Source organism: Homarus americanus, unplaced genomic scaffold, assembly GCF_018991925.1.
Source record: "Homarus americanus isolate GMGI-L3 unplaced genomic scaffold, GMGI_Hamer_2.0 scaffold40565, whole genome shotgun sequence".
NCBI classification, from domain to species: domain Eukaryota; kingdom Metazoa; phylum Arthropoda; class Malacostraca; order Decapoda; family Nephropidae; genus Homarus; species Homarus americanus.
In genome coordinates, this window is record NW_024735503.1 from 123,121 (window position 1) to 137,012 (window position 13,892).

Sequence of the window (13,892 nt, forward strand, 5' to 3'; positions counted from 1 at the left end):
CTTTACTTTTGTCATGGTAACATTTCCATATATGACTGAGGCCAATAAACCTGCCGTTTATGCAAATCTTTAAAACTTCATAATTTGACAATGAAGAGCACTATTCATAAAAGAAATCTTGTAACAGACCATCAAAGACCTGGGGTGTTTTAAGACACGAAAGCGCTTGGGAACTTCGTGTTTTCTTCTTTCCTTGTGGTTATCAGCATATATATATGTATGTATGTATGTATGTATGTATGTATAAGGCAATATTCCCAGATAGGAGGAGAAATATTGGCAGATACATATCAATCTTCAAAACACAATTGATATTACATTACATATGCATTAATAACCACCCAATTATTGATAGAAATTTTTTCCATGTTTTACATCTTCAGTGTAGTGTAAAGTGAAAGCTTCTGTCAGTTTGTAAACCTTTTAATGTTAATGTGAAGACCTTCCCCTTATCTCTGGTATCTGCGGTAAGGAGGAGGATCAGGATTTTGAAAGTCAGGTAAAAGTTTTTGTCCCTAGTTTGCATCCACTTCCCTCTTGCCCTTGGCTTTCCCGGCTCACCCCCTCTTCAGACAGTAGATGCAAGATTAAGTCAATTTAAAACTCCCTTTTTTAGTTTATTTGCTTTCTGAATATTTTAATTGTGATTGTGTTGTGGTAATTTATTTTACAGCAATAAAGGAGAAATGGCTTTTAATTTTTTTTCTAATTTCATTTAGTTAGTTTTTAATTGTTTGAGTTTTATTACTGTATATATGATTTTTTTTTATGGAAGGAAATATTTTTTGTGTATGAAATCTTTGCCATATCTGATATATTAGCATTACTTGCACAGTGTGTATGTATAATTCTCATGTGATTTAGTTATAGTTCCTTTAATCATTATTTTTTTTTACCAATGTTACATGAAATTCTTACGCTGAATAGCATGATTTTTATCCAGAGCCAACTGAAGTGCAGTATTACCCAAAACATGATACTGTGATAGGATGTTTTCTTTAAGACATTCAAATATATGTACATTATGTATTTTTTTTTCTTCGGTAATGAAATGTGATCAAAATTTCTGCAGTACTGTCTGTTTTAATAGAATATAAGGATACATTTTGTTAATAATAAGAAAACGATTACTGTTTTTACTTTTTTTTATTTTGGTTTTAAAGGGATTAAAATATATATTTTTAAATGAATAAAGTACAGGTAATTTAAAATTTTGTGATAGTTTTAGTACAGTGCAGATAGTACCTGTATTCTGTTCCTTTGTTTATTGGATTTATGATTGTTTTTTTTTTTTAGTTGCATTACCTATTTGAATTTGGTGGAGTGGGAATTAATGATGTGATACTTTTATTTTATTTAGAACTCGGAAGAACGAGCGACTGAGGAACAAGAAACCCGAACAAGGATAGAAGAGCTGCAGGAGAGGCTAAAAGCATCCCAGCATGAACTAGATGGAGAAGTGCGAAAGAGAGAGGAGTTGGAGATTCAACTTGCCTGTACATCTCAAGTAAGTTGGAGTTTATTTTTTCTTTAAATAAAATATTATTCGTTTGTCACCCCATCTGGTCCCCGAGATATGCTAGGGACTGTCAGTTGGTTGAAAATGTTAAAAGGAGGGCCACCAGACTGGTGCCTGCACTTCGTCACCTCAGTTACCCTGAGAGATTGGAGCGCCTGAACTTGCCTAGCTTATACTACAGACGGGCAAGGGGGGACCTAGTTGAGGTGTATAAGCATCTCAGAGGGCAGTACTCAGTTGAGTGTCCTTACTTGGAGCTGGCGGACGCTCGCCCCACAAGGGGTCACAGCTCAAGATTGAAGAAGCCGCAAGTCCAGAAAACTGTGAGGGCAAACTTTTTCAGAGTGAGGGTTGTAAACTCTTGGAACAATCTACCAGAGTGAGTTGTGACGGCACCGAGTGTGAGCTCTTTCAAGACAAGACTTGACCAACACTGGAGCGGGTTCAGGTACATTTAGGAGCCGGTGCATGCCCAGTACTTGCCAACAGTGCGTGGCAGACGTGACCGATTGCCCGGGCGGCTAGCGAGCCGATCTTTTGGTGAAAAAGATAAATGAAAAGGAAAAGTAATCAGAGACGTGACCGATCGCTCAAGCTGCTACAAGCCGATCAGTGGCGAAGAGGATAAAAGTACAAGTATATATACTGTACAGTACAGTATATTCAATACATTTTTATCAAGGTAGATAGGACCCTAACATTGAAAGATAAGTACAGTACAGTACAGTACTGTACAGTACTTATACTGTATACTGTACTGTACAATGTTCTTTTTGCCATTGTTGACTTAAATTTTTAATCATATACAGTACACTGCATCCTGAGTTAGGGTCAAGAATGCATTTTGTCACCCTTATTATTTGCTATTTCTGAATGTATTGTATTTGCCCTAGATTGATAGATAATTATGTATACTGTACAGTACATTATACTTATTCAGTACAAGTTTACAATAAGTTTTGTATGTACAGTATATAGACTGCAGGTACAGTACAGTATACATTTCCCAATTTATCAAGCCAGTGCAGGACAGGTATACAAACAGCGGTAAACAGTAAGGCAGTTCGACAAAGCCGTCAGATTCTTATTTCCAGTAGGGTTCTATAGTGTATTGTAATTTTTTCTTTATCCGTCTGTCCTAACATTTTGGTTTCCACCTGATTCATTTGTTTTGCTCCACCATCATCATTAACCTCTATTGGGGAGTTACTCAGAGGTCTGCAGGGCCTGTACTGTTCATTACTGTACTTACATTGGGTCAAGAATCAAAGTCATTTAACCCAGAGAAAAAAATATCTTTAGGTACCGGTAATACAGACATCTACAGTATTGCATATTAAATCAAGTGGTTACCTTAGTAAATGAAAGCAAGTTTCTTCATCTCATTTGGTATACAGTATAGTATTATATGGTATTTTTTGTTTTATCGTGTATACCAGTTACCTACCCTTCTGGGTGTCCTGTATTGCACAACAACTGTATTTCAGATGATTTATTCACTGTTCCCTTTTATAATTTTATGAAGTTAACTTACAGAGATCCTTTACTGTTGTTCAGTCAATTCTTCTTCTAGGTTTAATCCCATATAAAACTTATTACAGTGCACTAAAATTTTATTTGGTTTTTAATCCTTTGTAGGAGAATAATGTACTTCAAGAACAGCTGGCAGTGTTGCGTGAGAAGGAAGTTACAGTGCGAACCTTTGATGAAGAGTTGGCCTCTCTTGATGATGCCTCTTCTGGAAGACTCTGCCGCAAGGTGAGTTTTGGGATACAAATTATATTTCTGTCATCTAGAGGAATAACTTAGTAACTTTTAGCCTTATTTTTCCAAAGGCAAAACAATAAAAAGTCTTTTTGAGACTTCTTCATTTCTTTCCATCAGACAGTAGGTTTTGGAAGAACTATTTTTTTAATTGCATTTTAAATATTCACTTCTCATGAATCCATAATCTGATTTCAAGTACAGTACCTGTACCTGTACTGTATTTTGGAATCCATTGTCTAATTGAGCAGCAATTGATGAGCTCCTTGTTTCCAGTGTCTTGGTCAAGTTGATGAGCTGGCAAGCAACCCAACCCTGTATGACCTCCACGACAGCATCGAGGATACTGATGCTTCCATTGAAAGTATCCATGGAGAGTGTGCTCTCATCAGATTGAAGAATGGAGGTTATGCTTGGGGCAGTCAGGTGAGTTTGACGAGGGGATAATGGAGGAGTACAGGATGAGACAAAGATGTTGGCACTAAGGCACTTGATGTAAAAACCTGTGCATAGTAAAGTTAGTGACGTCCAAGTTATAATTGTAGTTATGGAGTTGTAGTAACTGACTGGGACTGCTATAGATAAGCGTGATCAAAGAGCTCCAACTGATGCCAGTATGACCATCTGATTGTGAATCTGATTTAGCTGTAACTAGTTTTAAATTATTTTGACCTAACTGCAACCCAGTGATGCAGTTTTGGTGACATTATTCTATTTGTTTATGTGAAGTTTTGGTGAAATACATAGCATTATTGTGAAAATATATGGAGAGTGACCCAGTCACATGTACCCTTCTATTCAGCATCACTATTAACATCGGACAGACTCATTTGAATACTGTATTATTGACTGCTAGAACATCAAGGTACTCATTCTAATATTTGAAAAATGTAAGGGAAGGATATGTTGTTATTGAATATGGTAATATATGTAATCCTGGTTGTGATGTTATCTTATAAAGAAACTATAGTGTAATGTTTTTTCTTAAGTTTCAATGAAACAAAATAAGTTTTGTTTCTTCAAGTTTCATAATTTAATTGATGTTGATCAGATTAGGTGGCTGTGGATGCCGATGGAAACTTTTTCTACCACTAACTACTGCAGCATCTGGTTTAGCATACAGTTTCAGACATATGACTGTGGTTAAAAAAAGTGCAATTTTCCATTTCTCTTCTATTTATTGTACTGTACTCTGTGCTTTTTTTCTTGCTTCATGTCTCCCTTTTTACCTTTCTTGTGCATATATCTTTTGAGGTAACACTCATTCTGTCTATTTGTTCACTTGTCTTAGTATAAACAAGTAACAACTGCTTCTCGTGTAATGGTCAGAGTAATAATTATGTAGTCTAGGTATTTTCCAGCAAGTGCTTTGAGCTTTATTCATTGATCATGGCCATTTAAAATGTGGAGATGGTGAATTGCCAGAACATTTTAGCACGTTTCCCCCCAGGCTCTACGGACTTCAGATGTGACAAGGTAGTGAAATGACCTACTTATCAACGAGTAGTCACTTGAGAACATTCTGTGGTAGATTTATAAGTTTCATCATCAGAAGCTGAACCAGTTTGTCTGCAATTTAACATGGTCATTTTTCTGAAAGACTTTAACATTAATCTTTTTGATGCTTAGCCAAGTTCAAGCAGAGGTATTAGTTAACTTTATTATTTTATAGCAGATACACAAGTACAGTGTTGGTTCAGGTGCCTCAGCTTACAGGCCCACCCACTCACTCATTCACCACATACGTACTATAGTTGAAGGATCCTCTTGGCTGGCCTTACCTCATTCACCATTTATGTTTGGTTACTCATTTTTTCATCAGGGTGTGCACCTCACGGGCTTGGTGTCCTACGGAATAGACTGGCTTCTTGTACTTCTCGTTCTCCTTATTTCCTTTTTTGAGATACTTCCCGTACGTTCATTGTTCGGGTATAAAACATTATCTGAAGACCCCAGACAAGTTGAGAAGCCTTACAAGCAAACACCACCACCTCACTCCAACAGCTTACTCAGTCATCAGAAGAGAAAATATTATATCCCCTTTATCAAGTTCTAAAAGAGGCGTAAGTGGTGTTGGTGCGAGTCTGCAGTAGGTGTTTGACTGAGTGTCAGAGAGTGTAGTTACTGCATGCTTGTATATCAGAAAGTACTCCATTAGTTACTTCTAATTATATTTACCTTGGTCATGAGACTGAGACCCTCAAAAACCGTCATCCAATTGGCGTGGTGTTGATGTGGTATTTAGATTGTATGTAAAGTACTGTGAAGGTCATCAAATTGACCAGTAACAAAATTTTAAGCCCAAACAGTAGTACTGTATCTTGAAGGCTTTTCAGTCTGTGTAAGTTTAAAAAACTTGCCAAGGTTTGATTGAATTAATGTATGTACTGTACTGTACTGTACTGTACTTGAGTTATCTAAACTAAAAATAGTAATTATGAGTTGCCTGAAGTTGACACTTTATAATATCTATAATTGAGTCTTAACATATTGTAAACTAATCAATAAGTGTCATTCACTTATATACCATATAGGTATATATTTACTGAACTGTACCTGTTGGTGATACAGCAGTAGCATGCTTACCTTTCACTACTGTATCCCAAGTTCGATCTTCAGTCTGAGTAGATGTGAGAAAGGTCTTATTCAATTTGACTCTACAAACCAACAAAGGTTTACTTCCAGTACTCTGGTTTCCACCTGTACTAACACTGGACAATGAAGGTCATGATAGAGTAAACAAGAACCAACCAACCAACCACCTGAATGGCTTGTAAGCTGATAAGTGGTGAAAATGATAAAATAAATATATTGATACTGTTTATTCCTATGTCCATCTTCAGACTGGTGATGTACTTGCTCCCCACACACACACACACACACACATATACAATTCATTTACTTAGTTCCTCACTATCTTCAAGTGTCAAAAGTCCCAACATGAGTTCTTGGAGAATTTACTGAGCAACTTTAAAGACTGTTGGGCCATAATATACACATTCTCCTTGCACTTGGAGATGAGAAGAAAAAACATAGACTAAGAAATTCTGAAAGATTGAATGAAAAATGTGAGTGTTTGACTAATTATGAAGATGTGTGAATGTTGTCAGTGAATGGAAGAGTTGACATATTCTTAACCACCTCCACATACCTCTTCCCTGAGCACCTGGGACCACATTATCAAATGCCTACACTAAAAATAGCATATTTTAACACATTTGGATGAATTATTATCCTTAAATAAGATACTGTATACACATTAAATTAGTCAAATTCATTTTATAATGCATGTTTTACAAAGAATATTGATTGAGTGCTTATCTGTCTTGTTTTAGAATATGTGATATCCATAATTTTAAATTGGTTTCTCCACAAAACACTTGCAAATAGTCAAGACTATTAAAGAATATTTCCTGTAAGGGTTACTGTACAGTACTGTATACATTTCCCAAAACGGATTAAAAAAAAGTGCATGTGAACTACATTACAAGCATTTGTATTGCTTTATGTAATTAACTGCAATGGTAAAATAACCCCATCAATTGTAGTTAGTTACAAGAGATTGATATATTTACAGTTTGTAGAGGTAATGATGTGATGAACTGCACCATGTTTGGCAGCTTTCAGTTTGAATTTTACACTCATTTAGCTATTGGGGGTACATGTATTATATTACTGTATCTCTCCATTCGTGCAGATGGGCAACCTAAGAAGGATCACAATAGGAATTACCAGCAGGAGTATGTCATTTAGAAGAAGCCAAACTCTTAAAAAAAAATCAATATTTAAGTGAAAATTGTCTAAGGCTTTGAGTTGTGACAGTGAGTTACCAGCTGTTACTGTTTGATGATAATGTCCTGTACAGTATTCAAGAATGAATTTGGGTCTCATTAGCTGTTAAATGACAGTATTTACAATCCTGAAAGGGGCTTTGCTTAATTTTAGTACAAGGTTTATTTTAGTCGTATGTATCTGTACATTATTTTCATTTATGAACTTAGTTTTCTTTTAATTGTTGATTATTGCTGCTGTACAATGTGTAGGGAAGTGTCTTTTTTATTCTCACCTTCCATATTTTAACTTACACTTTATGTAGCATTTATGAAGCTCATAACCTGACCACATTATGGTGTTCATCAGGATTATTTGTGCAGTTTTTATTAATTATCACTGGCACCAAATTTTTGAAGCTCAAAAACAATGGAGGACCTACACAGGCCACCATCTTCATTACCCCGTTAAGGCTATCATCAGTTGTAGTGGTCATTAGGTAATGAAATAAACAATTTTGTCTACATATTTTTCACAATTGTCACCAGTTTATTGCTTTATCTATCAGACTACTGTTTCTAGTGTCTCCTAATACACAGATAGTGCATGCAAGGGTGGATCCAAGAATATCAAAAGGGAGGGGGTTCCAAGAAGTTGTGGATGGGGAAACATGGTGAACACAGTGAGCTCACCCAGCTGAGGTGGGTGGGGGGGGCACTGTAAGCCCCCCCCCTCCCCACCCGATTTTTTATTTATTTTTAATCTGACCAATATCATGGGCCATTTTGAAGCCATGGGAACTTGATATTAGGAGATATTCTGAGGTCAATAGTAATTACTTTTTACTATACAAAAACGCCTGAGTACAATACTGTATTAAAGAAAAATTATTGGAATTTTCTGGTGAAAAGGGGACCCCTTGGATCTGCCTTTGTCATGTACTGTACACATCCAACCATGAACACACACACACACATCTAACTACATACACACATCTAGCTGCACTAAAGCTCATGCTGAAGTTAACATTCATGCAAACAAAGTTTATGGAACAAAATATGATTTTTTACTTTTTTTTTATGCCATGCAAATCTGTCCTTTGCCTTTGTTTCATAATTTCTGAGCACCTTGTGGCTTACGTCACAGACCTCCTCCTCGTAACTGACCAACCACCTGACTGGCTGACAAGAAGTTTGAGGGGATAGAGCATTACATAAGAGCAGTGGTTTTCCTTCCTTGAATTCCAGTTTTTGAGTTCATATGTATATAATATTTGTAAGGCACATTATTGGTCTAAGTATTGTATTTGTAGAGTAATACCTTTGACTTATGATAGATAAATTCCTGTAAATCATGACAATTATGGTTTATATACTGTACATTCAGTAATTTATAAATTTCTATGAACTTGGTGGATTGATTTCAGTGCTAGGATTAGGTTAAGATATAGTTATATATAAATATGATGTAGCAGTATTATATATAATATATTATATAAATCATAAACATACTTCTTCTACAGTACTTGTTTAATATATTTTGAGATGTTAAAGAATAGGAATACCCTGTACTTTTGTAAGATAAAATTGCATGACATTTTTTTCATGGACATTCTGAGGAATTTTTGTTGGTTTAGATACAATGAAAGTTTATTTTTAATGATTTGGTTAATTGGTGTACCCACTGCCTTTTTTATAAGTCATTACAATCTACATTAGTGTATACTATTATTAGTTCACTTGTTTCATGTTGTTTCTTATCAAATATATATTTTTTATCCAACAGGAATCTTTGGCATCAATTGGCCAAGTGGTGAGCCGTGTAGGGTCTGGTGGGACGTCCCCTGGCACAGAAGCAGATGCACCACACAACTCCTTACTGTCAGAACTTGACACTTCTTACCGCATCTTAATTGAGAAGTATGAGGCTCTTTTGGAAGCACGTGAACAACAGCAACACCATCAGCAGCCCACACAAGATTCAGAGCTAAGTCATGAAGGTCTGGTGCATCCAGGGGTGGATGATATGTCAGGTCCAATGAGCTTGGTGATGACAGATGCCATGCATGGCACTACCATCACTATGAAGTGCCAACGTTGTCATACCTGCACTTGTGACCTTAAGCCTTCTGTTGGTCGCCCTAAGAGTAATATGGAAGAATTCTCAGAAGTGGAGACATCATCTTCTGGCTTCTCAGATGGAGAGAGTAGGCTGAGTAATAAGTCGACACAGACTGGAGAAGAGACGCCTTATCGTGAAATATTTGATGACTTGACACCAACACCAACTTTATCTTCCAAGTGCTTAGACCTGAGCTCTCCTGTCAATCCTTGTGATAGACGATTCCAGACAGCTCCTGAGTATAAAAAACTATTCCAGGAGATCTTCACAGTCTTGAAGAAAACTGTGGATGAAAAAGATACTCAAACTCAAACCTCTAAGACATCCAAGACTCCCCAGGCACAAGAAACCACCACAGAAAAAACTTTTGTCAGCAACAAGACCACCCCAGTCAAGACTGAGGAGTGCAATACTCCTGCAAATGCAGTGGAACTTAAGGTTTCCCCAGCAAACACTGAGGAAGACAAGTCTTCATCCCCAGAAAGTTGTAATCCTACTCATGTTCAGGTCTCCATCGAGTCTAAAATTGTAACTATTGAAGAGAGAGAGATTGTTACTATTACTAAAGAATTTATCCAATCTCCGTCATCACGAATGACCGAGATTAAAACTCCTATCACACCCTCAACAGAGGATTCAGATGTACAGGAAAAGAAAGATTACCAGACTACACCAGAGGATCAGCTCATTACACACAAACCTCCCCGACCTGATACCCTTGATCTGGGTAGTGACTCAAGACCATCCAGCAGACAGAAGCGCCGCCGCCGTCACCATCGCATCCGCTTAGACTCTTACCAGCAACAACCGTTTCAGGGACAATATCAGTACACTCATGGAAACCAGAATTTGAATATGTCCCAGCAGCTTGCACAGTCCAGTCACAGACATCATAGAAGGGAACGAGACCCTCATCAGGTCCATCTTCAGAGACAACAACCCGACGACTTCCCTACTCTGCACATACAGCCAGACGGAGAGGTCAGCAATACTCGAATTGTCTATAATTCTAGCCGTGGGCGCTGTGAACACCATAGATCACGCAAGCACCGAGATCGTAGTAATAACAGCCAGCACCACAGGAATCCGCATCCGGACAATGCTGACCAAAGACAACGTTCCCAAAATGAAAATCACAAACAGCAATCTGCAGATTCGGAATCAAGAGTAAAACCAACTACCCCCAAGATCAACTACCCGTCCGTTGAAGTTGCCAAGCTAAGAAAGCTTGAGATGACATATGCAGAAGCTCTGAAACACTCCTTAAGCAGATCTTACTACAATCGTAGGTACTGAAGAGGCTCAGGTATACAAGAGGAAGTAAATAAGAGTTCAGATGAGTGCCAGAGAAAACATTCAATGATTAATCAAATAACTAGAGGCACTAAATATAATATTAGGAAATGGATAGTGTGGCAAGAAGTTTACATTTGTTTTGTTCTATGTCTTCTATTCATTATACTGTATTGTGTTTTGTAAATATAATTGTATATACATAGGTACACTCAAGTCATTGTAAAATATTATTTCTTTGGGTATATATTTATTTCTCTTAGTGTGCCAAGTAGCATTTAGTAGCTTGTAGTTTCCTGTGTTCATGACACACTTTGTTAATATTATATTGTTAAAGATGCCACACTTTGTATATCTGAGACATCTTCATCTAGTTCCAGTTTGCTTATACTGGTTGTGCATTTTGACTTCAGAACCTAACTTGGAATTTGCCATGGTAACTTCATTTAAGTGCAGTATAATAATTGATTCACTATTTTGGCCTCTTCATGTTTGAGTAACCCAATTCATGTGCCAAAGAGCAGGCTAATTTGTAAATGCCCACAAGAAAGTCACATACAATCATTTATATTGTATATACAGTATATCTGGATCCAGATTTCAAGTAAAATACTTCCCTAAAGACATTACTCTTCCTTGCAATTGTAATATTCTGAGGAATTTTTTTTATCACCTCTTATACTTAATGGTTGTCTTATTCATTTCTAGTCTAATCTGATATTTGTAGTAGATATCTGTGTTGAGAGTTTATGGTCACACAATTGACACTTAGCATTTGAAAAAGATTTGTATTTCATGTACATTATGTAATTCATAAGTTTGTCAAGGGCAATATTTCTGCATTCCAATCAATAATCTTTCTTTGACAATTATAATTATTATTTTCTAACAAATTCTTTCTTGAACAGGAACATCATAATTACAGAGTTGGTTTTCATTGTAGAAAAATTAATTGATACAGTAATTATTATGTTGTTTATAGCGGGTTTGTTTATCTTTGGTTGGAGGAAGCGTTGCGTTGGAGCTATGAAGAACAGCTGATGCTATACCCATTGTTAAGGTCCGCAGATAATAGTTGCTTAGCCAGTTTTCATGTTTAATAGCATTTACTGATATTCAATAGTTAAGCATTTGTATATATAAATGCAAATAATATAGTAAGCAAAGTAAGAAAATATAAATGTGATTGTGGAAACTGATTATATGATGCTATGTAGATTGTAAAAGAAGCTAATGGAAATGTTGATAACCAAAATATGTCTACTTGTGAAAATGTTGTAAAATTTGATCTTGTGTTTAAAAGTGTAATCTTGTGATTGGAAAATCATCCCAAAAAATACGTGCTGTGATTATGTGCTCGAAAATCCATGGAGTACTGTTGACCCATATACTGTATCAGGAAAAGCTTCTATATAGTCAAGTCCAGAGGAAATACAGTACAATTGTACCTTCTTCTCGGCCAAGGCTCAACAAAATTCTACATAACATGTTGAGTACTATGAGTGCCCAACCATTTCTTCTTTACATTTGTACAACCACTGTACAGTAGTTGTGTCCTAGCTTGCCTTGGGTTATCAGTGCAGGTAGCTTGTAATGTAAGCTTAAATGCTGGACCAGGAAATATTAAACTATGTGATGGAAATTTTTTTTGATTGACCTTAATACTGTACTGTACAGCATATGTGATGAATGTAAATTATAGTGTCGTACCAATGACATATATATATATATATATATATATATATATATATATATATATATATATATATATATATATATATATATATATATATATATATATATATATATATATATATATATATATATAGTAACTTACGCGGTGCCTTGTCAGAATGAAAATGCTTTAATTACGCAGTAAATTTGATCATTTACGCGGCGAGCGGCTGGAGAGGTCCAGACCACCGCCTCCTTTTTTACCCACGCGGTCCATTCTTGACCATACGCGGGAAGCGGCGCGGTAAGTGGTGCGCATTAGGCCGCTCTTACGTTACTGCTGACGTCATATGACGTATCGGACTGTGATTGGGCGACGCATCCTTACCACCCACGCATTCCCTTTGCCGCTAGCTGTGATTGGTCTAATGTAACATGACGTGCCCTGCCACCAGAGGGTAGAAGTCGCTGACCTAGCAGGGCCTGTCTCATTGTTCTCAGTCTGCGTATACAGTTCTCTCTTGTGCCCGCTATTCCCCTCACAACTCACAATGGCTTCTGTGGGACCCACACTACCAGAGAAAAACATTGAATTACCTGGACCAAGCCGAAATTAAGAATCAAGCGGACTGTGAAGAACTGCAGAAGGACCTCTGTGGGCTCCAGGAATGGTCGAAGAAATGGCTGCTGAGATTCAATGTCACGAAGTGTTAAGAGGATGCACCTGGGGCGTACCAACGGTAAGGAGGCGTATTATATGTCCCAACGGGATGAAGAAACTGCACTAGTTGAGACTGTGTGTGAGAAGAACCTAGGTGTGTATGTTGACAATGAGCTGAAGTTCTCGGGCCATTGCGAGAAGAAGGTAAATCAGGCAAATAAATTATTGGGTCTGATAAGAAGGTCGTTCAGATATCTAGACGGTCCATCCCTCGTAACGATCTTCAGGAGTGAAGTGCTTCCCCATCTGGTCCCCGAGATATGCTAGGGACTGTCAGTTGGTTGAAAATGTTCAAAGGAGGGCCACCAGACTGGTGCCTGCACTTCGGCACTCAGCTACCCTGAGAGATTGGAGCGCCTGAATTTGCCTAGCTTATACTACAGACGGGCAAGGGGGGACCTAGTTGAGGTGTATAAGCATCTCAGGGGGCACTACTCAGTTGAGTGTCCTTACTTGGAGCTGGCGGACGCTCGCCCCCACAAGGAGTCATAGCTCAAGATTGAAGAAGCTGCAAGTCAGAAAACCGTGAGGGCAAACTTTTTCGGAGTGAGGGTTGTAAACTCTTGGAACAATCTACCAGAGAGTGTTGTGACTGCACCGAGTGTGAGCTCTTTCAAGACAAGACTTGACCAACACTGGAGCAGGTTCAAGTACATTCAGGAGCCGGTGCATGCCCAGTATTTGCCAACAGTGCGTGACAGAGACGTGACCGATCGTCCGGGCGGCTAGCGAGCCGATCTTTTGGTGAAGAAGATAAATGAAAAGGAAAAGTAATCAGAGACGTGACCAAGCGGCTAACAAGCCGATCAGTGGCATCAAGTGATTGCAAATTACCTCAATTTCAATACCTCCGATATTTCCTGCCCATAATCACCGCCGTGCAAAGTTTCATAAGAACATAAGAAAGTGGGATACTGCAGGAGGCCGACTGGCCCATACAGGGCAGATCCCTTTCACACCCATCCCAGCACTTCCATGTGCCTATCCAACTTCGTCTTGAAGCTCCCTAGCGTCCCCGATCCTACTATA

General features: G+C 37.7%; 1 protein-coding gene across 4 annotated transcripts in view; it reads left to right on the plus strand.

The window, feature by feature from the left end:
• LOC121871159 overlaps positions 1-12,110 on the plus strand; it is a 119,258-nt gene extending 107,148 nt beyond the window's left edge. For 3 of the 4 annotated variants that reach the window (XM_042373303.1, XM_042373304.1, XM_042373305.1), the window contains 5 exons: positions 473-499; positions 1,361-1,507; positions 3,158-3,277; positions 3,560-3,709; positions 8,840-12,110. In XM_042373303.1, coding sequence (XP_042229237.1) covers positions 473-499; positions 1,361-1,507; positions 3,158-3,277; positions 3,560-3,709; positions 8,840-10,471 — 2,076 coding nt within the window. In that variant the 3' untranslated portion in view covers positions 10,472-12,110. The remainder of the gene's footprint in view (positions 1-472; positions 500-1,360; positions 1,508-3,157; positions 3,278-3,559; positions 3,710-8,839) is intronic. The other variant, XM_042373306.1, reaches the window with a different exon arrangement.
• The last annotated feature ends 1,782 nt before the right edge of the window (positions 12,111-13,892 follow it).